The following is a 26,979-nucleotide window of genomic DNA, read 5'->3' as shown; positions in this document are numbered from 1 at the left end:
ATGTGGCCTTGTTAATGAGCAGGATACGAGGCACGGCCACTTGTCAGAGACACTAATTCAGAAGTTATTACTCACTCGTTATGAGACAATTCATGTCATATTTAATAGACCTATTTATAAATGAGCCGAAGTGACTGAACGGCTTTGGCACCATTATTGCTGATTCAAGAAACATATAAAGCTAATGGAAACAGCTGAAGCATGGCTTTCATATAAAATAACCTCAAACTTCATGTTATATTTCCTGATTTTGTCATGTTGATTTTCGATTACATAAACCACCACGAGGGGATTTTTTTTTCCAGTCATGGTTTTGTGCCGTGGAACTGCTGTTTAGAATATCATAGAGTTCATCCGTGAAAGAATAACTGGAAAAAATATGTCACTAATGATCTGGCAGCACACGTAGCCTTGCTGAAATACACGGAGCCAAGCAAATCATAAAAAAACTTTTTTCTCTATCCATTTTAAACAGGTCAAAATACAGATCAGTTTCCACGAGAAAGGATAAATCTAGTTACATTAATCATATTATACACAGCACAAAAAAATGTAATGCAATATAGTGATTACCAGCTTAGGGAGTTTCTACACTGTGTGACTCGCAATCAGAAGCACGTAATTTGAAAATAATGCAACAATTCTATCTTTGTGAAGGAAGGTGTCGGACACAATGTGGCTACTATCAGCCTCTGATGACAAAGGCTCTGTACCACAGAGCACCAGGGAGGCTCTGCTATCAGGCCCCGATACTCCTCTAGCCCTTGGCACTTCCACCGATGCAGAAAAAGTAGGTCTGCGTAGGCCTCAGTGAGATTCCACGGTGTGTGCCAACATGGCTAAATGAAAACATCCCCCTGGAGTGTACGCAGACTACAGTTTAAGTTTCATCTATCTGTGTCATTCCAGGTGCAGATTACAAGTAAACAGCTCTACTGAAACCAAAGTGACATTAGGCTGTAACCAGAACGCACGCAAAGTGATAGAGATATAACCTTTATGCAGGTGTGTCTTAGTAATAACAACACAACAAATCAAGTAATTTCTTTTATACATTTATTGTATTTCGACTGTTTCCATGTGTTTTATTGGCAGTTAGAAGAGCTACCTGACATGGGGTGTTCTTCATTTCCTGTGAGTGATCAGGAAACCTGGACAGGGCCCTGCTGATTAAAGACAGCAGTTAGGATCAACTCAATTCAATTTGTTTGCCTTGTGCTCTAAACTCTCAATAATTACGCTAAATGGTTACCTTTGTAACTGGTTGTGGCCTGGGGACTCCTAACCAGTCGCAAAGCTGATTCCTATGTGGTCGAACTGTGGCGAGGTCGCTTTCCCTGGAAAGGAGCATGGCAACGTTTTACATACTGCTTATAGTCAGTTTATTTAACAGCTGCCTCCAGTATGACTACTTACCAGTTAGTGTCACTTAGCAAAGTCATGGCATCATCCAACACCTCTGGATCAACAACATCATCGTAGGTCAGAAGCATCTCATACATCTGGCTGGCTGTGGTCTTTCTTATCTACAGTTGTGAGAAATACAAATTAGAACAAGAGTCAAGAGCTATTCCAGCAATCAGCTATGCTTGATCCAAACATATAAACTGAGAACTAGACCTGATGACAATAATCATCACCCTGCATGTGTCCAAAGCCACATGCATATCAATTCATCCATTCATTAAAAGCGAGCACGTTATGCTCACATTTATTTTTATTCTTGGACTCTACTTGAGTAGCTTTGCATGATTCACAGTTCAAAAGGATTCATATATCTAATACTAATACAGTTCTGTTGATACACTGTCTGGAGGAAAAAAAGCTGTTTTAGCTCCTCTTGCTTTGAAGCCCCTTCCTTCTGATAGGTTGCCTCTCACAAACAAAAGCTTTGATCAGCAGGTGGGTGGGGCTTATGTGCTCACTGCCAGGGCTTTTCAGAGCAGAAGAAACTAGAAACTGTGTTTAGAGAAGTCTGAAAGCCAATTTTGCACTCTGTAACAGCGTGACAAAATAAGGAAAAGCACAATAGGTCCCCTTTAGTCCACTCAAAAATACAACGTGATGGGGCTCTAGTTTTCCTTAGAGCTGGCTATAAATATACAAAAAACATAAACAAAGCTGAATGTACAGTAATTAGGTGTTGAGATCTTTCCACCTGGATGAAACTGTTGATCAAAAAAACCCAACAATCCTGCTTCAAGGATAGCGGTGCACGCTCCAAGTAAACCTACCACAGGAAATGAATGGCAGAGCAGCAGCAGCAGCTGGGACAAAACCTTCTTTCTCACCTCACCTTGGAACTGGATCAGCCCACATAAACTGGGAAACACAAACCGGCATAGTCAACATACATTTAGCTTTAGCGATTTGCATCATGTGTGCATTTATCAGTGAGACAGAGACTTACACTGATATACATGCTCGCAGCTTGGAAATGTCTTTGGACTTCTTGAATTCTTTGCAAAGGGCCAAAAGGTCCACACAGAACGGATGACTAAGAAAACACAGGCAGAAAAAGTTTAGCTCTGACAAACATCCACATTTAGTTTAATACAAAGAAAGAAAAACAAATCACAGCACTCACTTCTCTTGCATGGTGAATATTTCGAAGCAGCTGTTAGCAAGAATCTGATTGAGCATCTTAAGAAAGGAAACGGACACTCTAAAAGGAAAAGAAAAGAGAATATATGCAGCTTTTACAAGTGTAATGTACTGAAAACAGGACAGATAAAAAAAAGCCTCACATCATCACGTACCTGTCATTGTGAAGATTGTCTCTGAAGATCCTCAGCAACGTTTCTCCAAATTGTCCCAAAGCAGCACTATCGCTCTGAATCAATTTCAGATGGTCAAACAGAGACTGGGAAGAGAAATGCACCTAAACAGAAACAGAAAAAACTAGTAAATATATATAAAAAAATAAATAAAGTGTTATTGTAAAACAGTATGATGTCACAGTGAAGATGAAGTCTGAGCTTTTTGTATATAAAACTACATCATTTTAACTGATCATACATAATAACACCCAAGTTTTGGCCACTGTAAGGTCCGTGTCTATAGTTTAATGCTTGTTCCAAATGGAAAAAAGTGTCTCACGGTGTTTAAGAGACAATAAATTCAATAAGACAGGACAGATTGACAACCCAAGAGTACGTGTACATGCAGTACAAAAACACTGCCGTGTTACGACTCTTTTCCTGTCATTCAAAGGCAAAGGTAGGAAATGTAAATAGAAAAAAACTGAGAAAAAACAGAAACCTGGACTATAATATTAAAATTACTGTGAAGTTATTGCTGAGCGAGTGCAAACTTGAGGAGCCTGGGAAAGAAAAGCATCAGATATTATCAGACCACAGCGAAGAAAGTGTCAAATCTTGACATTTGCAAGATAGCAACATAATATAGTTGCACAATGCCCTATAAACAGAGTTACTAAGAAACTCTTGGCTGAAAATCTCATCCACATTAATGCACATATATACACATAATAATAACAGTTTTTAATGTTTCAGTGGTTAATTTTCTGTTTTACGCCTCCAACTTTTTTCTGTTGTGTGGCTGCTCTTTTTCAGGGTCATGTGGGCCATCTACGTCCACACAATTCCTGGAAAGTTGGTAGATGCTTCATGTCTCTCTGGCCTGTGTGAATATGTGCCTGTGGTGTGAGAACAGTATTCTTGGCCCATGGATTGATGCAGTCTTGGCTCAGTTTCCTAAATGCAACCCTGTGCAAACATATCACTACTTCTCATCTCTGAGGATGTATCTGCAGTAAAAACCACTGGAAGACCAGGACGAGAGCTTGATTGCCTCTTGGGGAATATATTTAGGCCACCACTGGAAGACAAGTTTGACTTTACTGGCCCCACTGCTGCTATTACAAGCATTAAACTTATTTTCTTTAGTACATCTATAAACACTAAAAGCTAAGAAATAACCTAACTGGCTCCAATTTGTGTGTGCAAGTTCTCCTCCGAGTGATTGGTTTTAACAGGTTAGGTCATAACAGACGAAGGGGGGAAACTTGATCAACCCCAGCTGAGTCTCCCGACTGACGTTGAGTAAAATATTAGGACAGGAAATTAGCTAAACTCCAGATACAACCTATGGGATGTTCCCATTTTGAATCTGTAGGTAAGTCTGACTCACGCTTGGCCATAAAAAAGACAAGACGTAATCAGGTGGAGATGAGTAACATAGCTGGTATCAATGACTCGATGGACTGCCGTAAAGGCAGGTGTTATACGTCAGACACGAGATTAGACTGAAAGCTCCCCCTGCTGGTCTAAACTCAACCTGAGTATCAACACAAATCTTATTGTGTGTTGATCTTATTGTGGGATGTTTAATGCTGAAAAGTACATTTCTATAATAAGCCACTGCTTTATTCTACGCACAAATATCATTAAACATCTACTGGACTTCATTAAAAACACAAAAGCCCACAATAAGAGGTGCTAAATTTGTCCCTCTTTTCTGAGACGACTGAGTTCTTTAACATCTACCGGATGATGTCTTTCGAGTCTGTGTTAGCCAGTGCGATCCCCTTTGCTGTGGGAGCAGACTCAGGGTAGTGGACAGCCACAGAAGCAGGAAATCATTCCTACCGGTGATCAAACTTTACAGCTCAATAGGTGAAAATCTCTAAATCCCTCACTGCCAACCTTTTAGACGTTTACAGATTAAAACTATCACCCATCTGCACATAACAATGTAAAGATTTGACAATATTCAACTTCTCCACCTACTGTGGACTCTGTGATTCCTCCCACAGACACGGTGAGCCCCAGCAGAGTGTGGTACTGATACTCAAACAATCCCAGCAGCTGGGCGATATACTTGAAAGCGTGAGATGGAGCATTCCAGTTCAGAGTGGTTGTGGTCTCACTGAAACACAGAGCAAATGGGTCACAGATCAGCAAATAAAGCTGTCATCTACGAAACACTGTTAAACTGCATGTGCATGTGCCAAAACCGACCAAACACAAAAGGCTGGTTAAAATTATAGCAATTATTAAAGCTCCTAAAGCTACTGGTTAACTGTGGTAGTGACTCACATGGGGAAAATGCCCAACAGCTCCTCTCGGTGGGGAATGTGAGGTACTACAGGATCTGTGCTGTGAAGGAGGTGAAGGAAGATGGTGCCAGCGTGGGCTCTGTAGCGATCAATCTTCTCGGCAGATTGCTGGGCCAGGCAGCACATCATACATTTCACCCTACATACATTAGTGTGAAATAAAGACAATGAGCACTATCACTATTCTCTCACAGTTGTGTTTATACAAGTTTTGCTGCCATCAAGACTTAAGAAAAAAGATCTTGAACTACAAGAAGCTCAAAGGCAACATTGGATATAATTTATATGACAACAATAAACAGTAAAAGTAAAGTTGGAGAGCCTAGAACATACAGAAAAAACAGAACATATTTAAATAATTAAAGATTCGTACTCACATGTCTGCTGAAAGGATTTCTGGAGCACTGCTAGCCACCAGCATAGTCACATCTTTCAGACTAGTCATTGCCGCCTCTCTGACCCTGAGCAAGTGACACACACAGTATATTTAAATGGCATGGGCTTGAATAAACCCCACCACTTTCTATTAAATCTATCAATCTATTACTTTTTTTTAAGGTAATCTAAATGGACTGGAACTTATATAGTCGTTTTCTACTCCATCTGGGCACTCAAAGCGCTTTATACTACATGCCTGATTCACCCATTCACTCTTACTCATTCAATCACTTTTTTTTCTATGCTTAAGTGCTTTCTATCTAATGTTACACACATTCACCCTCTGATGGATTCATCAAGGGATCAAACCAGGGGATCAAACCACCAACCTTCCAGTCAGTATTTGAACTGCTCTACCTGCTGAGCTACAGCCGCATAAACAACAGAAGACCGTTGCAGTTTTACAGGATTCTGCAGTTTTACAGTCAAATTAGTTTCATGGCTAAAGGGCACAATTTGTTTATGTGAAATGCTGATCAGGGTGTTTATTCAAAACTTAAACACAAGCAACTTGTGAATTCTTGATTATATATGATGAAAATAAGGGAAGGACTGTCTTCATTCAGTGTTATTACGAAAGAAAAAAAAAAGATTGCAGGTAAACAAGGAAGAAAAGCGATTCAAGAGAAAGAAGAAAATAACAAGATTACTAGACAGTGTAAAGCAAGCAGCCCATCCCATGTTGGAGACAAGTGACAAGCCTGGTGACATTCCAGGCGTGTCGGTAACCGTGGCCTGGAGCTACCTGTGACATGGGCACGTCCCTTTGTGGAGGGACAGAAGACCAGACGTCTCAATGGGGAAGAATTCTTCCTCCCCGAGGCGGTTAAAAGAACATATGTGCCTTTGAGGAGCAATTTCACTCACCAGGCCCCGACATCCCCTCTGCTGTCGGTGGTGTAATCGACCATACTGGAGAGGAGAGTGCCATACACCTCATCTACATTTGCAGAGCACAGGGTAGAGTCTGGAGAGCCTTCAGCACATGCGCCTGCTTTCACACTCACTCTGGTGGAGAAAATGAAAAACAGTTTGCAAATCAAAACATAATTTAAAAGGACAACGAGAAATATACACAAACCACAGCAAAGAAATTAAATTTGAATTTTGAGGAAAGATGCTATCGGAGAAATGGCCAGACATGCCCTTCAGGTCCTGCAGGTATAGTCGGCCAATTGTTTATTTTAGCACCACTGTCTACATATCCACGTGTTTAAACTAGCAGGCAAAGAGCCGAGGACAGACAAACAAACATAACAGTGCACAAATACACACCAAAGAAACAACAGGGTAGAAAAAAATGTAGATAGAAGATGAGAAGGCAATAAGCGTGTGCATATGAATACTCACTGAGCTACTGATGTGATTGCATCTCTCCTCGCCTCAGTAAAAGTCCCTTCCTTCTGGGTTTCAGCGCACAGCTGCCGAAGGCCTTCAATGATCTATCGCAAACACACAAACCAATTTATACCTAAAATGCAGAGACAGCTAGATGGAAAACAGCTTGAAAATGAAAGTGTGGACACACTTCAAACACACCTGCTTCAATTTGCCATGGATCATAAATTTTGGCAGACAGCCGAGGGCCAGGGCAGATCCGCAACGAGTGAGCATCTGTGGGTTGTTAAGCCCTTCAGTGTACTGAGACACCAGAGCATCTAAACATGTAAGGACACGGACATGTTACAGACATTAACCAAATCATACAGATGAAATCCATATTTGGTTATAGAATAATGAGAAAACCATAGCTAAGCTACCTTGCATTTGTGGGTCAGCCTGGCCTGGACTGGCCTGGTAGTACTCCTCACACAAGGCAGACAAGGCTGATACAAGTGCAGCCTGCAGACACAGGAAAGGGAAGGCCAGAGAGTAGAAAACAGAAAATAGTCCACAAATAAACAAATGGTGACAGTATTTGATTCCACAGCTTTGAAAATGACCAAACTAGTACACACTCTGGTGGAGCAACCACTTTACCTTATACTACAGATACCTGTGTTTTGCTCTATTGATTGGTTACAATAAACAGATATAACTGACGTATAAAAATGAGCATCATCATTCTCACTGGTTCCTGGAATGACCTCAACATTAGAGAAGAATGAAAAGGCATTAAGCTTACCATAATGCCATCCTTTGCTCCACTAGAAACAAGATGAAGAGTCTTTATGGTGTCGTCTATAATCCACTGCCAGCCAGCTGTAACATAATACATACTGTTAGTTGTGATGCTGGAAAAAAAAAGAAAAGCAAAACCTCAGTGCTGTAAAGAACTGCCTTACTAATGATGGGGTCGTTCTTGAAAGGCATTTTGGACAGGGACAGCTTTTCTATAAGACTACAAACTGTGAAAAAATAAAAAACAAACAATCAGGAATCGTCAGCATGTCATGCAACTATTTTTTAAATTCCAACTTTGAATGTAAACTTACTTGCTGGTCTCATCAGCTCTCCACCAAAGCCCCTATGTAACAAAATAAACATAATTGTAATACGAGTAATATATTACTGATCTGCCATACTGCAAAGCTAAACAGATTATTTCAGCATACCTGTACTGTTTTCGGTCGTGTAGCTGAAAGTGGGCCAACAAATTTAAATGAGCAAGAAGAGCAAAGTTTGTTTAATTTGAAGTTAATCTTGAAACTATTTTTAAGTTCATGCACTTACCATTTGGTGAATGTTCTTTAAAGCATCCACACATTCTGGAGAAATCATGTCCACCACAGTCCTATGGGACAAATACAAGCCCGATTTTAATAGTGCCATCATTTAATGTGCCAAAGGCTTACAGGGCACTGTCAAAGCACGCTGCTAAAACAATTACATGGACACTTTGAAAACACATCAAATCGTTATGGGTTATCTATATTGATAAGGACTCAGTAATGTGTTAGTAACAAAAAGATGCCATATTCAGGGAGTCCATTTTACTGAAATTTGTATGGCCCGATGTGCTTCCATGCATGCCTGACAACATCAGGGCATGCTTCTAATGAGATGAAAGATAGAGTCCTGGGGGAATCTCGTCCCTGATTTCAATCAGGGCATCACTGAGATCTTGTACTACCTGGTGGCATCAGATTGACCAAAATATAATGTACCAAAGGTGCTCTACTGGATTTAGGTCAGGTGATTGTGGGGGCCAGTCAAGGGTATCATCGTCCTCCAGGAACTGCCTGGACACATGAGGTCGGACATTCTTGTCCACCAGGAGAATGCCAGGACCCAAAGCGCCAGTATAGGGTCTGGCAATGAGTCCAAGAATTTCATCCTGATACTTAATGGCAGTCAGTGTGCTGTTGGCTAGCCTGTAGAGGTCTGTGCATCCCTCCATAGATATGTCTCCCCAAACCATCAATGACACACCACCATATACTCAATGATGTCACAGGAATCAATATTTTCCCTGGCTTCTCCAGATCCATTCACGTCTGTCATGTGTGCTCAGGGTGAACCTGCTCTAATCTGTGAAAAGCACACGGTCCTGCCAAATGTGGTATTTTATAGCAAATGCTAATTGGGCTACGAGCACGGGGTGCTACAGGCTGTAAGGCCCTTAGGCCAGCCTCATGAAGGCTTTTTCTCATTGTTTTGTCAGAGATATTCACACTAGTGGCCTGCTGGAGGTCATTTTATAGGGCTCTGGTAGTGCTCATTTTCTTCCTTCTTACACAAGCAGATAGGCGGAGCAGATATCAGTCCTGTTAAGGGGTTAACGACCTTCTACGACCCTGTCCAGCTCTCTTACAGTAACTGTCTGCCTCCTGGAAACTCCTCCATGCTCCTGAGACTGTGCTGGGTGATATAGTAAATCCTTCGCCAGTGGCACATATTGATGCGCCATCCTGGAGGACTACCAGTGAAACCTCTGCAAGGTCCAGTGAGGTATGGCCTCATGCTAGCAGTAGTGACACTTAAACTAGCAAAATGTAGAAGTGGTCTGTAAAACCATTCCTGTGTTGGGGGTTGTGTCATTGTTTCCCCTCTAGTGCACCTGTTGTTAATTTAATTAACACCAAAGCATGAGAATCAAACCAACAACCCCCTCTGCTACTTAAACGACCACTTTAATATGCCAGAAGTTTAACTGACTTAATGCTTTACTCTGATTAAAAAGTGTTTTTAACCCGTGTATATTAAGGTTTAAAAAGAAGTTTCAGTTCTAGACCAACCCTAGCTAATGCTACTTTTATTGTGTATATAAAGCCTACCTGTTGGTTTGAAGGCCCACTTTGTACAGAGCATGTGTGATCTGCCCGCAAGCCTGGATGGCTCCATGCCGGCCATGGAGATCAATACCCACGGCCATTTTCAACAGCTGCGGTAAAACTGAAACCGAGCAGGGAGGGGGAGTATAAAATTTCCACTCTTTATTTTTAATTGAAGGTTTCATTCAGTTTCATAAAGCATTTAGCAGTTGAACTAAAAGACAAACATTGACTGAGGAACAGGTAGGGTGACATTGTTTACCTGTTGCTGCCATATAATCAGGCACTTGAGGCGTCAAGTTGTGGAGAGCTTTAGTGGCAAGCTCTCGAATCATACTGCAAAATGTATACACAAAGATAAATAGATAAATAAATAAGTGAAAACAAAACAGTGTCCTTTTCACATTTGGCAGCATTATTAATGCAAGTACTTACCCATCCCAGTGGTTGATCTTCATAGCTACTAAATGGTCGATCATGGATTTGGTGTACTCTGGGAAACCTGCTATATAGACACTTTGAGACAAGTAATAAAAAAATAACAACACACATAACAGTTTTATGCATGTTTTGGTAACCAATAGAATGCAAACATCAGTTTAGCCACACTTAAATCACATCTGCTATCACTGTGCTATGTTCCTTCCTCGTTCTGTATTCATTCATGCCCTGAGGCTAGCATCTTTATTCGTTTTCACCGCTTAAATGTTTACTAAGTTGGTGACACATTCCTGCCAAAGGTGCAGATTCTTGTAAAGGCTAAAGTTTTTCTGCACTGGCTTCAATATACACTTTATCAAATGTGTATGTGTATATATTGGGTTATAATATTAAGATTTTTGGTGCCGTTACAACTCAGTTACCTTAACCCAAGGTCATGTGATGATGTGATGATGGACTGTACACTTTATGTAAAAGGTTCATTTGAAGCGAGTGAAGAGTGGAGCCCATTGACATAGCAAAGATGAGGTGTGCTCGTGTTGTGGCAACTTGTCAATCACAAGGTAGCCACTCCCTGAAGCATGCCATGGTTTACTGTCTATTTCACTCTGAATAAGACTGCAGTGCACACAAAGACCAGTTTGCTGTACTGAAAAGGTCTTGAAACTGATTAATCAAGAAATAAGGAAAGTGTTTACTATAGTATAAAATGGAAAAAAGTGTAATTTTCTTATAGACATAATAAAGTGTGACCTTATTTTGTCATCAGTCAAAGAAGAATCCAAGATTATGACATTTCTGGACAGGTTTCTCTTTTTAGAGTGGGAGGCAGGGTCTATCTTCTAGAGCAGCGGTCCCCAACCCCCGGGCCTCGGACCGGTACCGGTCCGTGAGTCGTTTGGTACCGGGCCGCAAGAGTTGAGGCTCGGGTGTGAAATGTATGGTTTTCAGGGTTTTTATCGGTTTTCAGCGGTATTTTGTTATCGTTTTTATCATTAACTCTGTTTTCCTGGGTCTTTTCACGTGTGTTATGAATAAATCTTCTTTTTTTCGGTACCGGTACTAGTTTTATTTTGTTGTAATTATCCGCGACACCTTAAAGGCCGGTCCGTGACAATATTGTCGGGCATAAACCGGTCCGTGGCGCAAAAAAGGTTGGGGACCGCTGTTCCAGAGAGAGAGTACACAACCCACTTTTGGCCCGAATGATTTTTTTCTTGCTTGTCACTTATAGTGAGATAAGATATTTTTAATTAGGGACAACACACATAAACAGTAATGTTAGGAAAAACTGAGATTTAATTCTGTGCTGTGCCAGTGTGAAAAGAAAATGTATTACCTGTTTACAACATTTATTTTTTAGGCTACTGTGATTTGTGCAGTGTTTCTTACCTGATGTTCAGGTAGCAGTTGTTGAGATTACCAACTGCATAGTAGTCTGCTGTTGTTAAGATGTCAATACCATGAGGAAATGTCCCCTATTGAGACACAAGAAACCAAGAAAGTGCTGAGATGTTTCTACTGCATTTCATTAATTAAAGGTTGCTCATATTATTAAACACTGAGCTCATGATTATGAGATAGAAAACACACAGTTAGGTTCCAAATTCAAGAAACGATCTCACAGAGTTATTGCTCGAGGTCTACTTGCAAATCAAGCTTTTGCTGGTGCCCTGCAGCCATACTGGGAGGCTATTTCTTTACTTAAAAGGTTCTCACTAACAAGGCAAGTTTGAGCATGAGCTAGATATTTGGCAACAAATAAGCTTCAAATCACAGCGATTCTGTTAGTCACAATGTTCATGTAGTCAATACTGAGGTCACAAACCTGTCTGCCGACATTCTCCTGGAAGGCAGCCTGGGACAAAAAGAGACAAAATGAACTGCTGTCCTGTAACTGTATGTCTTAGTTAGGAAAGCATGGGATGTCGAAAAGAGAACTTACAGATGCAGCTCTGCGGCAGTTAACATTTCGATCAAACACAGCAGTGATCAGCAAAGCACTGCAGAAAAACACAAAGTATATGTTAAATACATTCAACCGCCACCAAACGTGTTGGAGAAGGTAATAACTTTTTCTTGTCACAGGGCGTTAAGTAAAGATGAATCAGCCTTCTTGTACTTTGTTTTTATAATTTTTCTGCTTGACGGATACTTCAATTTTAGAAAATTCTGTAGTTAACGCTTAAATACAGTTTTTATGCATATGGAATTAAAAATATACTAATATAAATGTTAGACTGCCCCATTCCTGTGAAATTAACCTCAATCTTCACCAACAGTGTACAGATTCTTATGAGCGCACAGATGAGTCAGATGCTAGGTTTCAATTACATCATTATTGCAAACTGTGATTGTGAACCACAGATTCTCAGCACAGACGGTAAACCATAATATGATTAAGCACGACTGCCTTCTGACGTAAATATCCCCACACCACGTTTAAGTGGGGGCCAACCTGTGGCAGGCTGAGACTGACTGCTGTTGTCCTTTTTCCCTTCATGTACCCAGCTTCAGCAAGATCCCAGCATGGAGATTTACCAGCTGCCCAATTTGGCTATGCTAACTGCCCTCACCCTGAGGGTTTAGAAAACAAACTTCCTGGCTGAACTCTAGACATAAAGCTTACTCTAAATTACTTTTACCACTGCTACAATTAGTATATAGTTTATTTATTTAAGTTAGTAAGAATACAAGTGCATGAGTGTGCCCCCAAGCCACTGACAAAAGTGAGTTTTCTGTGAATGTCATCAAGCTTTGATGAATAGAGCAGGAACCAGCTTGTCTTAGCATTGCTGCCAAACGGCGACCGAAACCTACAACAGCAGGCGAAACCTGGCAGTCCTGTAGGCTAGAGAAAGGGAGGGTGTTGTCGCGACTGCTGATGATAATTTGCAGGGGTTCAAACTGACACTGCAGAGCTGGTCTGCACAGTCACAGGCCACAGGTCCATACATGCACACCAAGAAAAAGAGCTCAAGGATGAGATAAACCGTTACTATTAACAAAGACTGAACACATGTCAATGGGTGATGTCGTACTTCTCTGCATGGTTGCTCATTAGATGGGAAAATCTCCCGATCTTGGTTTTTATTTTTAGAGCTAGTTCTGATTTTAAAGTGAGGCATATAAAACATTTTACTCAGCAAGTACCGTCTGTTAATGTTCATGTAAAAACAAACAAACAACGATTTCAGTACTTCTTGCCATGCCCGTATAAGCATGCTGCATGCAAATGAAGTCTTAACTAAATGCCTGCAGTTTAACATAGCGGCTGCTGCAGCAACATGAGGGGAAAACATGCAGAAAGAAATGCACTTCTAATAGAGATAATGCAGTCTAAGGTAACAGAACATAAAAATCATTTTTATAAATTTGATGAGGATTGTAGGAAAAGACCAGATTTTGGTTCCTTGTTTTTCTAAAATAAATTTCCCTTCATGCTGCACCAGGGTTAAAAAATACTGAGATAAACCTTTCTGCACCAAACCTATAAACCTTCTGTTTTTCAGTCAAACACCAAAACAGAGCAAAATGTGCTCTTTAGCAGATATGCTAGATAATACTCCAAATGTCAACGTCCTGCAAACCAGGAATGCAGATCTTTAGATACTGGATCTCATTTCAAAACCGAAACGTAATATAAAAAGTTCTATGTAAAAAAAAAAAAAAAGGACTATAGCCTTTATTTAGCATATAAAGCCCATGTTGTGCATTTGCTTTAAAAACAACAACAACAAAAAAGTACTTTTCCCACCCACTGCCTCAGACAATTGGAGCTTTACTGAATCTATTTGATTTTTACAACATAAAAATCCAAACTTGTAGCCTATTCTAAATTGAACACATGAAAACATTATCAAATGGCGATGTATGTTGCCTGTGTGGGGACATGCAAGACTGATATGACACAGAAAAACTGGTTTGAGGCAGTAAAAACACCTTGCAGTTTCTATGCAAATTGTAATGATAATGTCACTCCTAACAGCTGCAATCAAATGACTTGACTGATTACTTGACATGTCACGTGCACCGATCTCTTGATTTCAGCTGGTTCTTTGCAAAATTTCTATCCTCCATTTTCAACTGTATTATATTAATTAGAAAGGTGTTTCTAATTCTTAAATGCATTAACTTTAAACTGCTCAGGAGGATAAATGCTGACTTTGCTTGAATATTAAACCGCAGCAAGGTACTGAAGGAATCTAATGAAACTGGAGATAATTCTCTAAGTAATTATTTTGCATTTTACTAGTGGAATAACGATAATACTTTTCCTCTGGCAAAATGAGGTTTGTTATACATTTTCTATAACAAGTGAAATTACTTTGAAAAAGTAATTAATTATAGTTACTAGTTACTTCTTCAAAAAAAGTAACTGAGTTACAATATTCTAAAAGTAATTAATTACTTGAAAAGTAACTATTGCCTTACTTTAAAAAAAAAGTAACCCTCTGGGGTCCAGGGTATAATTGGCCATTTTTCACTACTTTTGATGTTTCCTCTACATTTCACCGTTAAAAACTATTTACTTTGCCTTGATTGGTATCATTGTTTTTCAGCACAACCTCACGTGTTTGAATTTACAGTTATGTTTTCATTTTGATATACTGTATTAACGCAATTGATCTAAAATCAGACAAAAAAAACATAAATTCCAAGTAGAAAAGGTCTTTTACTGTAACAACCACAAACATGTTTATTTAATCATATTTCATAACTTTAAATGCAAATATAAATTGCCAATTTTAAAATCATATGCACAAGTTTTGCAAACAACAAGTTATTTGCAGCCATTTACCTTTTACCCTTTTTAAAAAAAAAAAACATTTCAAACTATTTACAGAACAATCAGCTGTTCTGCATTCAATAAGATGCCACACAAATTATTTGTGCCACTCCAAAAAAATAATTTCTGTCCACTATAAAGGAGAACATCACAGCTTGATACCTGCAGATAGCAGTCACCTCATTGCTCGGACACACAACACAAAACTATCCACAACACTACACACTAACTACACAAGACAACACATTAACTACACGCTCCAAACACGCTAAACGTCACAAATCTCTCACATCTCAAAACTGGCTCTCTCTCTTTTTTTCCTGCTCTCTCTCTCTCGCCATCACTCCTAAAACTTCCCCCTATTCGTAAACAACCAAATGTCAGGTTGCCATATCATTTTTTGATTGGTCGACATTTTTCCACCAACTCGAAAGAGGTGTTTTTTGTTTGTTTGTTTTTTGGTCATAAGCAGAGAGTGCTTGCTAGCGCTGTCCTTAGACCGTAAACGTGATGAAACTATTGAGGAAAAATGCGTATATATTGTTTATCATGACTCTGGTTTTACGTGGCCTATCAACACAATTTAAAAACTGGTATATATCACCTTGTTGCTTTGTCATCTTTAAGTGGTCATGTGATTGGGTTACCACAACTACTTTATTCTTCCTCAGTCAAACAGCAGCACTCATGCGATTGTTTTGCCCCCTTAGCTCCAGGTGTTGTGCAAAAAAGTGATCGTCGGCCAGAAAGTGATTGCCGCCCGTGGGAGCGTGCCGCTTCTTAAAGCTGTAGCGCCCAGATTACTTACAGCTACTTCCGTGCAACTGATTATAGGTGCTGGAAGCTAAACACAGCTTCAACCGTCTGTTTGTTGAAAAATAGTAACGCGACCGCGCCGCATTTTCTTGTTAGTAACGGTAACGGCGTTGTAACGATAGGAATTGTAATTAGTTAGATTACTCGTTACTGAAAAAAGTAACACCGTTACTTGTAACGCCGTTATTCCCATCATTGCCTATGTGTAGCAGTGTTTCATGTGTATAAGGGAAGGTTACCTGGCAATCTGAGTGACAAAAGGTTTGAGCTCCTTGGGTTCATAAGCCCTCGCAAAAGACCAGCAGACGTAGCAGGCAGCATCACGCACATTGGAACCAACACTGCACGCTCCTCTCTTTTCCTCGTAGATTAGGGACTTGATAATGAGTGGCACAACTGCAAGCAGACACCGCAGTGAGATGAAAAGTTGTCAGAAATGTCCAAAATATATATTACACAAACTGCATGAAATGTTTTTGGTAAGCAAAGATCACTACTTTATCTTCACAAAGCTTGACTTTTGCAATTCCAGATTAAAGGAGAGTAATACAACATGAAAATAAGCTAGCACCAGTTCATAAGACTTTTCAAGGTCAGATTATGAACAATATAGTAAGTGCATGTTATTTAGGATGATTATCAAAATAAATCTGTTTCATAATAACAGAACATTTGTTTTAACAGAAAATAAAAAGGACTAATAGGAGAATAAATGGCCTGCCTGCTATTAAACTTTATTTAAAACTTCATATACATTATTTGTTCAGTTGGAACCAGAAAGGGGAAGAAGGATTGCAACCCCCCCCCACATGTAAATCATTGCTTGAGGCTTGACTAATACCAGGTACATCAGTGTTGCCCGAGGGCCTTGCTGTTTAGATGAAAGCTCCACCCACAGGTGAGACAACTCCTCAGAGATAGAAACTCACCACACAACAAATATCAAACACATTCATGATCACACACACGTTCACCCACTCTGAACTCCGAGCACGTACCGACGGAGGTGTCCTGACCAGAAAGTGCCGTGCGGCGTGAAGCGTGGAGCAGCCCACTGGATAAAGAGGATAAGATACTGACCCTTTGGCTAGAGAAGGTAGGGTTTGTTTTGTTTTTTTCTTTTTTTGTCTTTCTTTTATTAACACTAAACTTATTTTCAGCACTCTATCAAAGCATTTCTTTGCCAATGGATAAGACTGACTGTGATTTGTAATGGTGTTTCTAACCATTTTTATTGGCTGCATAAAGGGTAGGGATAACTGTGCACCTGCTACCTCTTGATCCTAATTAGTCCCTGCTCAGGCTGCAGTAACTGAGCCACAGGTAAATATCTGAGCTCTGCAGACAACCTTTTAATCAGGTCTAAAATACTTATTTAGACAGCAGACAGACAGCCTTCTTTAAAGAATATCATCTTTAAAAAACTAAACTTACCTGATCTCACTCCATCCAGATTTATTTTAAAAAAACAAGTAAGTTTAGATCCTTTATTTTGTTCTTTGTTTTTGTTTTTTTAAAGCTGTATTATAATGAAAATAAAGACTTGTTATAAGAAGACTTTCGAAAGACTTTTACTTCTTAAGAAGGGAGTGGTTTTGCATGCTACCACAGTTGGGACAGAAACTCGAGTGGCAACTTCTTGCAACAGCGCATGACAAGCAGGTTCCTCTGAGTCCGCCCACCAACACTGAACTTACAGCTTTAGGTGATGATTCGTTTCAGAAGCCTGAAGTGCTACAGATGCCATCCTCGTTTGCAGACTTACTAATTGCTGATATTGTTCAGCTAGCGTGAACGCTGTATCACAAGAAAAACTATTAAACAATTACTTCCAATACTCATGCGTCTCCTGAGCTGGTGAGCTCATCAAGTGATAAATTCATCCCGCAGGTGTAGTCATGGGAAGCAGGTGGCTGGTGGTTCCCACGCCGACAGCGCAGAGTTTAGTAGATTGAGAGCGAGAGAGGGAGCGAGCTTGTCTCTACATGCCCTCGAGGTTTGTGCTAGAAAGTGTGTAGTCTAACTGTCTAGTGGATTAGCGACTCTCTAACATTGGAGGCGTGATGAGCAAAGCAATCGCAAAACCGACTGTCGAGTGAAAGTGCGAAACATGTGGAGGTGTTTGCAGGCTGTCGTCAATCAACCAAAACGAAACTAGGACAGAACTGCATCTATGCAAACGTGTGGCAACATTTTTGCATATGGTAGGCTACTTTACATATTTGGGTATATTTCTGTTTGGTGTCCAAAGCACTGTGAAGTTGCAGAAATACATTAGCCCGAGGGCTCGGTGTTTTGTGCAGCTAGAGATTTTCTGGCTGAGCAGCTGAAGAAACACTCACCGAAAAATCAACCACTTTTTACGGTAACCAGTCAAACAACTTGAGCAGGCTCATTACTTGACAGCAAGCTTGGGAATCTGGTACAGAGTAGGGTTGGGCATTTGGATGGATTTACTGGCCATCGGCAACTGGCCTAGTCCATTGACATTTGTGACTTTTTTTGTAAGACGGGTGTGTTTTGTTTTTTTTGCCGATTTATTGGCATGTTTACTTTAGAATAGAGGTACTTCAGTAAAATCTAAACCATTACTAAATCTCCAACTACGACACGCTATACTCTTCTTTCAGAATCAAGATGGAGACTGTTCAAGAACGCAAGCCAAAAAGACCCCACTATATTCCCCGACCACCAGGCAAGCCTTTCAAGTACCAGTGCTTCCAGTGCCCATTCACCTGCAACGAAAAGTCCCATCTTTTCAACCATATGAAATACAACTTGTGTGAAAACTCCATCTCCCTCGTATCACAGAAAGGTGGGCAAACAGCTAGACAGATGAAGGCAATGGCAAAAGCAATCCCTCCTAAAACTAAGGATTTAACAAATGCCCAACCAGCAGTTCAGAACAACACTCCAGAGAAGCAGGGAGCTGAAGAGAAGAAAGCTGAGAGCACAGATGACACAGAAAAGGTCGATGTAGGGTGTGACAGTCCAGTCATCAAGGACAGTCAGAGTGCAGCAAATCCAAATATGGTTTCAGAGACACAGAGCACGGAAAGCAACGAGGAAAAGGATCAGACGCGCCCATCTGCCTTCTCACCTGTCACACCCAACCGTGACGGAGCAGAAGCTTTCAAGACACCTGTGAAGCAGACCGAGGACTTGCAAGCTCCTGTTCCCACTTTCAACCACCCACGCTTCCCATGGAGCACGGTTTCATCATCCATTCCCTTAAAATCATTCGCGCCTCTCTTGGTTCCCGAATATTCTCCTTATCTCCAGCCTGATCGGCCCCTATATCCACCTTACTATCTTCCAGGAAATCACCATGTGAATGAGCCAAACTCTCCTTCCTTTCAGGCAGATTTTCTGGATCCCCAGAGGCCTATGGTACAACAACCAGTGACTCCAGCTAACACTTCCCCATTTCCCTCTTTCCCATACAGGTACTGCCATCCTCTTCACCCAGGGCACCCTCTGCCTTACACTCTGTACAGACCCCACGAGCTTTCTATGCCAATTGCAGGACACAGATATATTCCTTTGGATATGTATGGCCCAACTTTTGGCCATAAAGACTATGACTTGTACATACATTCACGTGCCAGTCTGAACCACCCACACACTTCTACACAAGCAGAGAGCCACCACGGGCAAAGTGGAGACAAGGCAACAAGGCTGAGTCCCAAAGAGGGCAGCTCAGCTCTGGGATCCCCTGACAGACCCAGCCAAGCTCACATCATCCAGCGAGACATCGAGGCGCTGCAGTACACCAACATCAGTGAGTCACAGATCGGCCCACAACTAGGAAACACGTCTACAGCGGTGCAACACATCAAAAATGACTTAAGACCAGAGGAGTGTGCAGAAATGTCAGCTCAGCACGTAGACAGAGGGTAAGCAAAATTCAAAATTTTGGATGTATTAATTTTAAAAACGTTTTTGTTTCTATTATTGTATTGTTATGTTGTGTACATTATGGTTTTGGCCTTTCCGTTTCAGATTAGCTGCGAACAGCAGATTTTCCTTCATGTCTGATTCTGATCCACATCCTGAAACTTCATCAGAGCGTCATGAAGTCGACAGCACAGATGATATGGCTCCCCTCAACCTCTCAACAAGAAACCAAGACAAGGAAAACATTCAGTCTGTCGACAGACTGAGCTGCTCAGACACAGTGAAATCAACAGAGCATGAGTCGCCCCTGAACCTCAGCCTCAGAACTTCTCAGACCAGCCCTGTATGCAGCTCTCCAACAAGCACTTTAGAAGATCTTCAGCAGAGCTCCATTGAAAAGCTGGATGAAGAGCCTTGTGACCAGAGGCAGACTGCAGCTCTAGCACTCTGTCAGCTAGCCATTGCAAGCTCTGCAGCGTCTTCACGTGACTTCAGTACTATAGACGAGCCCTTGACAGATTCCACAGAAGCTAAAAGTCCTGTTTATCAAGAGAAGAGCAAACAAACGACCAGGGCCAAGGCAACAGCAATCAAAAGACCACACAGTGGAAAGGCTGAAAACAAATGCCATAAACCCAAGAGAGTAAAAGCGCCCGGACGGGTTCTGAGGAGGAGATCTCGTTGCTGCTAACAACTAAACTCTGACTATAATAAGGACTATCTCTGATCTAAAGTCTAAAAGCCTCATTGATAATGGACTTCTTATTGTATTGATTTAGCACTGAAAGATTTGACTGTTTTAGCCAATAGCACTGCTACAAGGTTAAAAATGTAAAATGTTACACTGTTCTTTTTTTTTTTAATCTCAGAAATGACTTGAAAAGGTGATGAGCAAATTTTGCAAGTTTTCTAAAAGTTGAACAATTTTGTAAAGCAGACAACTGTAAATGTCATGTCATATGTATAAAGATGCTTAATAAAATAATAAAAGTTGTTTACAGTAGTCTGTGTATCATACATTAAGTATTGAGATATTAAATCACCTACCATCTGTCAATCTGGAAGGCAGCAGCAGTCCTCTTCTACCCAGTTCAGCAAGTGCCAGGCAGCCTCCATGCCAAGCGTTGTCTGTTTCCTGGAAGCTTCAGGATCAAAACACATGCAAAGCATATCAAAACGCAGAACATTGCCCCTCTATGAGGGGTAAGTAACAGAGAGAGCCGAAATGCCCCAAGCATGAATGTACCTGAAGCAGTCCAGCACTGATCCAACCACCTCATCTGCCAGCTCCTTGGGAAGCCTTCCAGTCACCCTCCCAATGCTGAGGGGTTAAACAACATAGATTACTGTAACACAACAACTCTTTCTCATGATCTGCTTTTGACATGTCAAAATACCAAAGACAAGCAGCAACATGGATGCGTTTTTATAAACAGTTCAGGTTTTTCAAGTGTCATATAAAAGGTTTGTTACCCCTTTGCTGCAGACCAGCGCACGATTGTTTCTTTATCTTTCAGTCCCAATAGCAGATGTTCTGTAGAATAACATGCAAATCAGATTTTTTATTTTATTATTATTTTTAAATGTTTTGTAAGGACAAACATTTTAAATTAATTGGAAGCAGAAACTTACCAATGACAGTCTCCACTTCCTCGGGAATGTCGTAGTCCTCCTCCTGTTCTTTTGTCTCCACTTCAGAGGTCGCACCAGTACTGTCTGCAGCCGATTGGGACATGGAAAGGTTTGCTGCTAAGGATCGGTTGCCTCTCTGATACCTGAAAATTTTGCATATTACAAAAAAGCACACACACAAAATGCATTTCTGTGTTTCTGCTTATTTTAAAAACTAGCTGGTACTAAATCTGACCTCCAAGCGGCCAAACGGGGCTTTAAAAAGGTAAGGCTGAGCCTCTGGGTTAATTTGACACCAAGCTTCCTCAGCATGGCCTCGCTGCTCTCTGACAGATGCTTCTTTTCCAGACACTGTAGAACTGCAGGAGCTGAGGAAATTTATTTATTAAATTTATTACATGAGCGAACACACAGGAATATAAAAAGTTTGTGGAAATTAATACTTAGATTGAAATATTTTCCAGGTAGTGAAGCTATTAAACAATTAGTTAAACAACAATCACATGCCAGTTATACAAGAGACAGCATGTCAGTGATTCTTTTTATTTATTTATTTTTGTCCCCAAAATGAGACTGTAGAGCAGGGGTAGGCAACTCCAGGCCTCGAGTGCCGATGTCCTGCAGGTTTTAGATGTGTCCTTGATCCAACACAGCTGATTCAAATGGCTAAATTACCTCCTCAACATGTCTTGAAGTTCTCCAGAGGCCTGGGAATGAACTAATGATTTGATTCAGGTGTGTTGACACAGGGTGATGTCTAAAACCTGCAGGACACCGGCCCTTGAGGCCTGGAGTTGCCTACCCCTGCTGTAGAGCAAAGTCTTGCTTCTTACTTTGTGCATGAACAAAGAAAAGGAACCTACCATACTGCAAGAGGTCATCTCGTTTTCCATGCTTGAAGAGCTTTGCCTGTAACATAGTTTGTTTTTTTTAATGCAGCTGGTACATAGCTGCACTTTTAAGCATCTCCCATTAACCACAAAAACATGTAAGCTTGAGTTCTGAAGTCTTGAGACTAAATGCACAGAGCCAGTTTTGAATGCCCTAAGCAACACCTTGGCTCCAGGTTCATTTAGCAAACATTAAGTGCAAAGCGACGCTTTTTAAAAACATGCTATACAAGTTTACGTGCCAATTATACAACATTCATGTGCATGCTTGTGGGATCCATTAGATCACCTTAGATTAGACAAAGTGATCTAAACGTAGCTTATCAATGAAGGTGTAACATGGGAAAAAACTTGTCTTAAAAAAAAAAAAAAACAAGAAACGTTTTTCTTAAATCATTAGATGAAATTGAATTAAGTCACTTGAAGCAAGAGATCCCACACATGCAGCAGGTGCATAACACACCTGCTAAAACCACACAGGCTATTGTGTGAAGCATACCAGTCATGTCAGCTCTTGTAAGTCCCCCTCGACAGGTTTTTATACACACAGACTACACTGTCTTCAAACACACATACACACACAGACAAGTATGCACACAACATACAGGCTTGAGTGTGAGCGCATATGTTTACCAGAGACTGCAGAGCACCATCCAACACCACAATGTTTCTTAATGATTGATCATTGGTCTGGGATATAGTGGCTAGATTCCAGTCCAAAAAGTCTCCGAGGCGCTTCTGTTTCACATCAGGGCGAGTCACGAACCTGCAGAGTCATGTAAAATAAGACAACACCATGAAAGACCAAATCGCTGACACTAAATATAACAAGAGCAATCTTGCCCTCTACTGGATAAAGACCTGATTACAGATCAATAGTTTTAAATTGTTTGTTGGAATTTACTTCGAATCTGAGATATATTTGTAACCAGGGGCAAAATGCTTTAGTAATGATCTTGTATGGTTTTCAGTAAAAAACATATTTTCACAAACATAAAGATGCAAAATTAAAAACATCGTAACTGTGTTTTTTAGCTTAGCTTTGAAGCAACACACTGTAAAATAATTAAGATTATGGTCATTTGAAAAATACCCTGGTTTCCACTAGACTGAAAGTGACTATGATGTCAGCAGCACCTGAAACACACACCATATCTTAAATCTAATACTGCATGCTACACTCTCCACTCCAACACACAGATGTCTAATGGAACAAATACCAGAAATAATTTATTAAACAGCAGGGGGAAACATTATTAGATCATAAAAAACTAAGTTTAAAATAAAGTCCATAAGAATTTGAACAATGTAAATCACTAAAAAGATTTTAAGTCAAAGAATCAACATGTGGTTGAACTGCAGACTTTCAGGTTTAACTCAAGGGCTTTGACAGAAATATTGCCTCGACAATATTACTACACTCTGCTCAGATTCAACCAAATGCAGGTGCATATATCCCACCTAATGCTAATGATAAGCTTGCTATGAGCGAAATCCATGCGGCCACTAGCAAACAACAACCTGTACACACTGAGGCTGCATTTATTGTAGCAGGTGACTTCAACCACTCCAACCTAAAGACAGTATTAGCTAAATTTTATCAACATGTCTCCTGCCACACAAGAGGGGACAACACAGGACAATGTGTATACAATTGCAATTCCTTTTCTGATAACATATTTTATTCTGTTATATATAGTATTTTATTCTATTCTATAGTATATAGTATCTTATTCTTATTATCTTATCCTACTCCAGTGTTTTTCTTAATTTTTGCTACTGTAACTTTAGACTGTTCACTTTCTGCTGTGGTACAACAAATTTCCCATGTGTGGGACTAATAAAGATTATCCTTATCCAGGACAGCACGGTGGCACGGTGGCTAGCACTGTTGCCGCACAGCAAGAAGGTCCTGAGTTCAATTCCCCCATCAGGCCGAGGTCTTTCTGTGTGGAGTTTGCATGTTCTCCCCGGGTACTCTGGCTTCCTCCCACCGTCCAAAGACATGCAGCTTGTGGGGATAGGTTAATTGGATAATCCAAATTGCCACTAGGTGTGAATGTGCGAGTGAATGGTTGTCTGTCCCTATGTGTTGGCCCTGCGACAGACTGGCGACCTGTCCAGGGTGTACCCCGCCTTTCGCCCTATGACAGCTGGGATAGGCTCCAGCGACCCTGAAAAGGATAAGCGGAAGCGAATGGATGGATGGATATCCTATTGCTGGAGCCTACACGGTAACGCCCCTCCCCCACCTGGGACAGTCTGATCACCTTTCTTTGTTTCTCCCCCGAATATTCACCACTCATCAATCGTGTGAAACCATTAGCGAAGACAATCAAAGTGTGGCCAATGGGAGTAGGTTGTGTACTCCACGACAGATTTAAAAACATGGACTGGAGCATGTTTACCTCTCAGGTATGTTACTAAAAACACTGTTTAACTTTAAGTGTCTGTGTGGTATTTGTCCACTTACTTTGATACCAATACAGATGCAGCATTTCTTGCACTGTCGCTCACAACTAGATAAGACTGTGGAAGAAAAAAAATAGTGCGATTATTCATACTGTTTAAAAATACACAAACACATACTGTATTATGCAAATTTGAAAAAATTGACAAAAATCTTAAATGACAAGATTAAATCTAGTGCCAATATCACACTGCTGGATTTTCTTGTTAAGGAATCTCTGGTGGATCAGTTTGTACAGGAAGGCATATATATCATCAAAAATCAAGCCGCAACACTACATAGCGACTCCCAAAGTGTGGGCCGGGACCCCTGGCGGGATGCAAAGGCACTGTAGTAATAGAAATTCACCTTAAAATTACTCTCAGATATGTACAGTTAAATATTTCTATAAAATTAGTTTATGTATATAAAAAACTGGTAATATGAGATGGTTTACTCCTTATTCTGACCTAATTTCACTACTCTTGTACTGAAGTTTGTGTCTCAGTGGAAGGTGGGTCACACATTGGCCTTAGCACTTTACATATGACTGAGTAGCATTAGCTATCTATAACCAACAGCCTTTGTTATGTTTTTTAAATAAGTTTTTCAAGGAAACACATCACTTTCTTTCTTATTTTGATTTGAGTTAAAAATTTAAGACTAAGTGGGCCCCATGCGATTTTCTTTTTTAAGTAGGCCACAGCACTCTTGACTTTGGCAATGGCTATGCCAAAACATAAAAACATCATATCACTTTGGTATAACTAACCTTGGCAATAGCTAGAATGCGATCCATGATAGGCTCTCTAGCCTTACCACCATCTGACTCGAGGTGGCCATCCAGACGAGAAAGATCGAAGGGTATGAGGCAGGTCATAGACAGCCATAACAACAACATGTACCGAGTTTCCCAAGTCTGGAACAAGTAAATAAATAAAGATCAAAACAATATACACTATTGCCTATAGGTATATGTAACTGATGCATCAGTGTGAAGCTATTATTTTTCCCTTTAAACTAAAGCCTCACCTCAGAGTCACTGGGATCCTGTCTGGACATCAGGTCCAGAACTGGCTGGACATCGGCCACCTCATGAGGAAAAAGCTGCATGAAAATTTTATAGCCTCTGACCTAACCAGAAATAAACAAACAACGTGCAGGATTAGTGAATCTGCTGCATAAGACATGCGTGAGTGCAATCACATTGCGGCTTTTATTCAGTGCAGTCAGGAGGTTTTTAATGAGAAAACTGACCTTGCAGATTACGTAGAGGAACTTGAAACACAAATGAACCAACGAAGGTGGAGACTTTTCACTCCTTATAAAGTCCAGTATCATATTTAACATCCATTCTAAAATAAAAAAGGAACAAAATAAGGAAGGAAGTGTTTTTATAAACTGCAAGCTCCTTTGACTTTTTATAAACTGAGTGATTTTATTTGTAAATTAGCTGTTGTAGTGTACCTAGATGAGGGTCCAGCAGATGAGGCTGCTCTTGATATCTGTTCATTATTACTGCAGGGAGAAATTAGCAGACCATCACGTCTCCAAACTAATCACTTAAAATTGCTTATCTTGGGGAAGCTGATTTATTTGTGACCGTCTCACCTAGGAACCTCTCTGTAGTAGACTCCCTTGGCCCCAGGTCTCCGTGGACCTCCGGCAGGCTGGAGATGAGGGCTGTGGTCTCGCCTCTCTCACTGAAGCTGCCCAGCACACAAGTCTGCACAATAGCGTCCGCCTCTCCTCCTCCTTCACCACCGGAAAACCCATTCTCCGTCTCCGATAGAGGCATTATCGCAGACCTTTAGCACGAGTATCTGTTGCAAGTTATGACAGGTTTAGCTAGCTAATATTAGCATTTGTGCGAACAAATAAAAGCGGAAAGGTGGAAATTATTCCAGGAAACTGGTGAATTGAATTAAAACATATACTGATAAGATGCGTAGGAGGTTCAGAGAGTATAAGCGCGAAATATGGCAGCTCTCAAAATTACATAAACTTCACTGGACACAACTATTGTTGATGTCTATAACGATGCAGCTAGCTGTTGTAGTCGTACCCCGCCCCGGTACGGCAAGCGAGATGGCTCACGTGGTTAACAGGGGCGGAAATTAAAGTCCCAGGTCACGTGTTCTCTAGACCGTATTAATGCAGGATATGTTTACTAACCTTTTACTAAACAGTTATTTGGGCTGCTGTGAAGTTGACCTAATGATGAAACATTTCTATCCAAATGGGATTGTTTTTCTTTTCCATGCCTCCATTCACAGGGAATTAAGGTGTGTAAATCTAGTGTGTAAAGGTTTTCACACTAGATAAATAACAAA

The 26,979-nt window shown here is 40.6% G+C and overlaps 2 protein-coding genes across 3 annotated transcripts; one reads left to right on the top strand and one right to left on the bottom strand.

Moving 5' to 3' along the window:
* Positions 1-1,042: 1,042 nt before the first annotated feature.
* tbcd (tubulin folding cofactor D) lies at positions 1,043-26,775 on the bottom strand. Of its 2 annotated transcripts, none has more exons than XM_026164755.2 (39): positions 26,258-26,775; positions 26,114-26,164; positions 25,904-26,001; positions 25,679-25,780; positions 25,419-25,565; positions 24,671-24,726; positions 22,831-22,963; positions 22,171-22,216; positions 21,543-21,675; positions 21,308-21,450; positions 21,149-21,209; positions 20,922-20,996; positions 20,723-20,817; positions 16,018-16,174; positions 12,119-12,176; positions 12,002-12,031; positions 11,566-11,651; positions 10,168-10,248; positions 9,995-10,068; positions 9,736-9,853; positions 8,192-8,252; positions 8,074-8,096; positions 7,954-7,985; positions 7,804-7,866; positions 7,644-7,720; positions 7,279-7,360; positions 7,058-7,176; positions 6,869-6,960; positions 6,386-6,526; positions 5,458-5,541; positions 5,061-5,219; positions 4,752-4,890; positions 2,760-2,881; positions 2,588-2,665; positions 2,411-2,497; positions 2,235-2,322; positions 1,417-1,526; positions 1,253-1,337; positions 1,043-1,166 (listed from the first exon to the last, which is right to left on the bottom strand). In XM_026164755.2, the coding sequence occupies exons 1-39, from the start codon at positions 26,442-26,444 to the stop codon at positions 1,143-1,145; spliced, it is 3,597 nt and encodes a 1,198-aa protein (XP_026020540.2). In that variant the 5' UTR covers positions 26,445-26,775; the 3' UTR covers positions 1,043-1,142. The 2 variants fall into 2 exon arrangements, with proteins under 2 accessions (XP_026020540.2, XP_026020541.2); XM_026164756.2 differs by having other exon boundaries at positions 1,043-1,163.
* Positions 16,656-20,678, top strand: znf750 (zinc finger protein 750). Its single transcript, XM_026164757.2, has 3 exons — positions 16,656-16,874; positions 18,409-19,674; positions 19,781-20,678. The coding sequence occupies exons 2-3, from the start codon at positions 18,416-18,418 to the stop codon at positions 20,364-20,366; spliced, it is 1,845 nt and encodes a 614-aa protein (XP_026020542.1). The 5' UTR covers positions 16,656-16,874; positions 18,409-18,415; the 3' UTR covers positions 20,367-20,678.
* Positions 26,776-26,979: the final 204 nt, after the last annotated feature.

Source organism: Astatotilapia calliptera, chromosome 4 (assembly GCF_964374335.1).
Source record: "Astatotilapia calliptera chromosome 4, fAstCal68.1, whole genome shotgun sequence".
NCBI lineage: Eukaryota > Metazoa > Chordata > Actinopteri > Cichliformes > Cichlidae > Astatotilapia > Astatotilapia calliptera.
The sequence above is the reverse complement of the archived record's forward strand: the minus strand, read 5'-3'. Positions and strand labels throughout refer to the sequence as shown.

Bases quoted from the DNA above. Each gene is read 5' to 3' on its own strand.
- znf750 (XM_026164757.2), top strand. From the start codon at position 18,416: ATGGAGACTGTTCAAGAACGCAAGCCAAAAAGACCCCACTATATTCCC. The intron at 19,675-19,780 runs GTAAGCAAAATT...TTTCCGTTTCAG, and splicing joins GCTCAGCACGTAGACAGAGG to ATTAGCTGCGAACAGCAGAT.
- tbcd (XM_026164755.2), bottom strand. From the start codon at position 26,444: ATGCCTCTATCGGAGACGGAGAATGGGTTTTCCGGTGGTGAAGGAGGA. The intron at 7,177-7,278 runs GTAGCTTAGCTA...TTACATGTTTAG, and splicing joins GGCTGACCCACAAATGCAAG to ATGCTCTGGTGTCTCAGTAC. The intron at 5,542-6,385 runs GTGAGTGAAATT...TCACTTGCTCAG, and splicing joins AGAGGGGATGTCGGGGCCTG to GGTCAGAGAGGCGGCAATGA.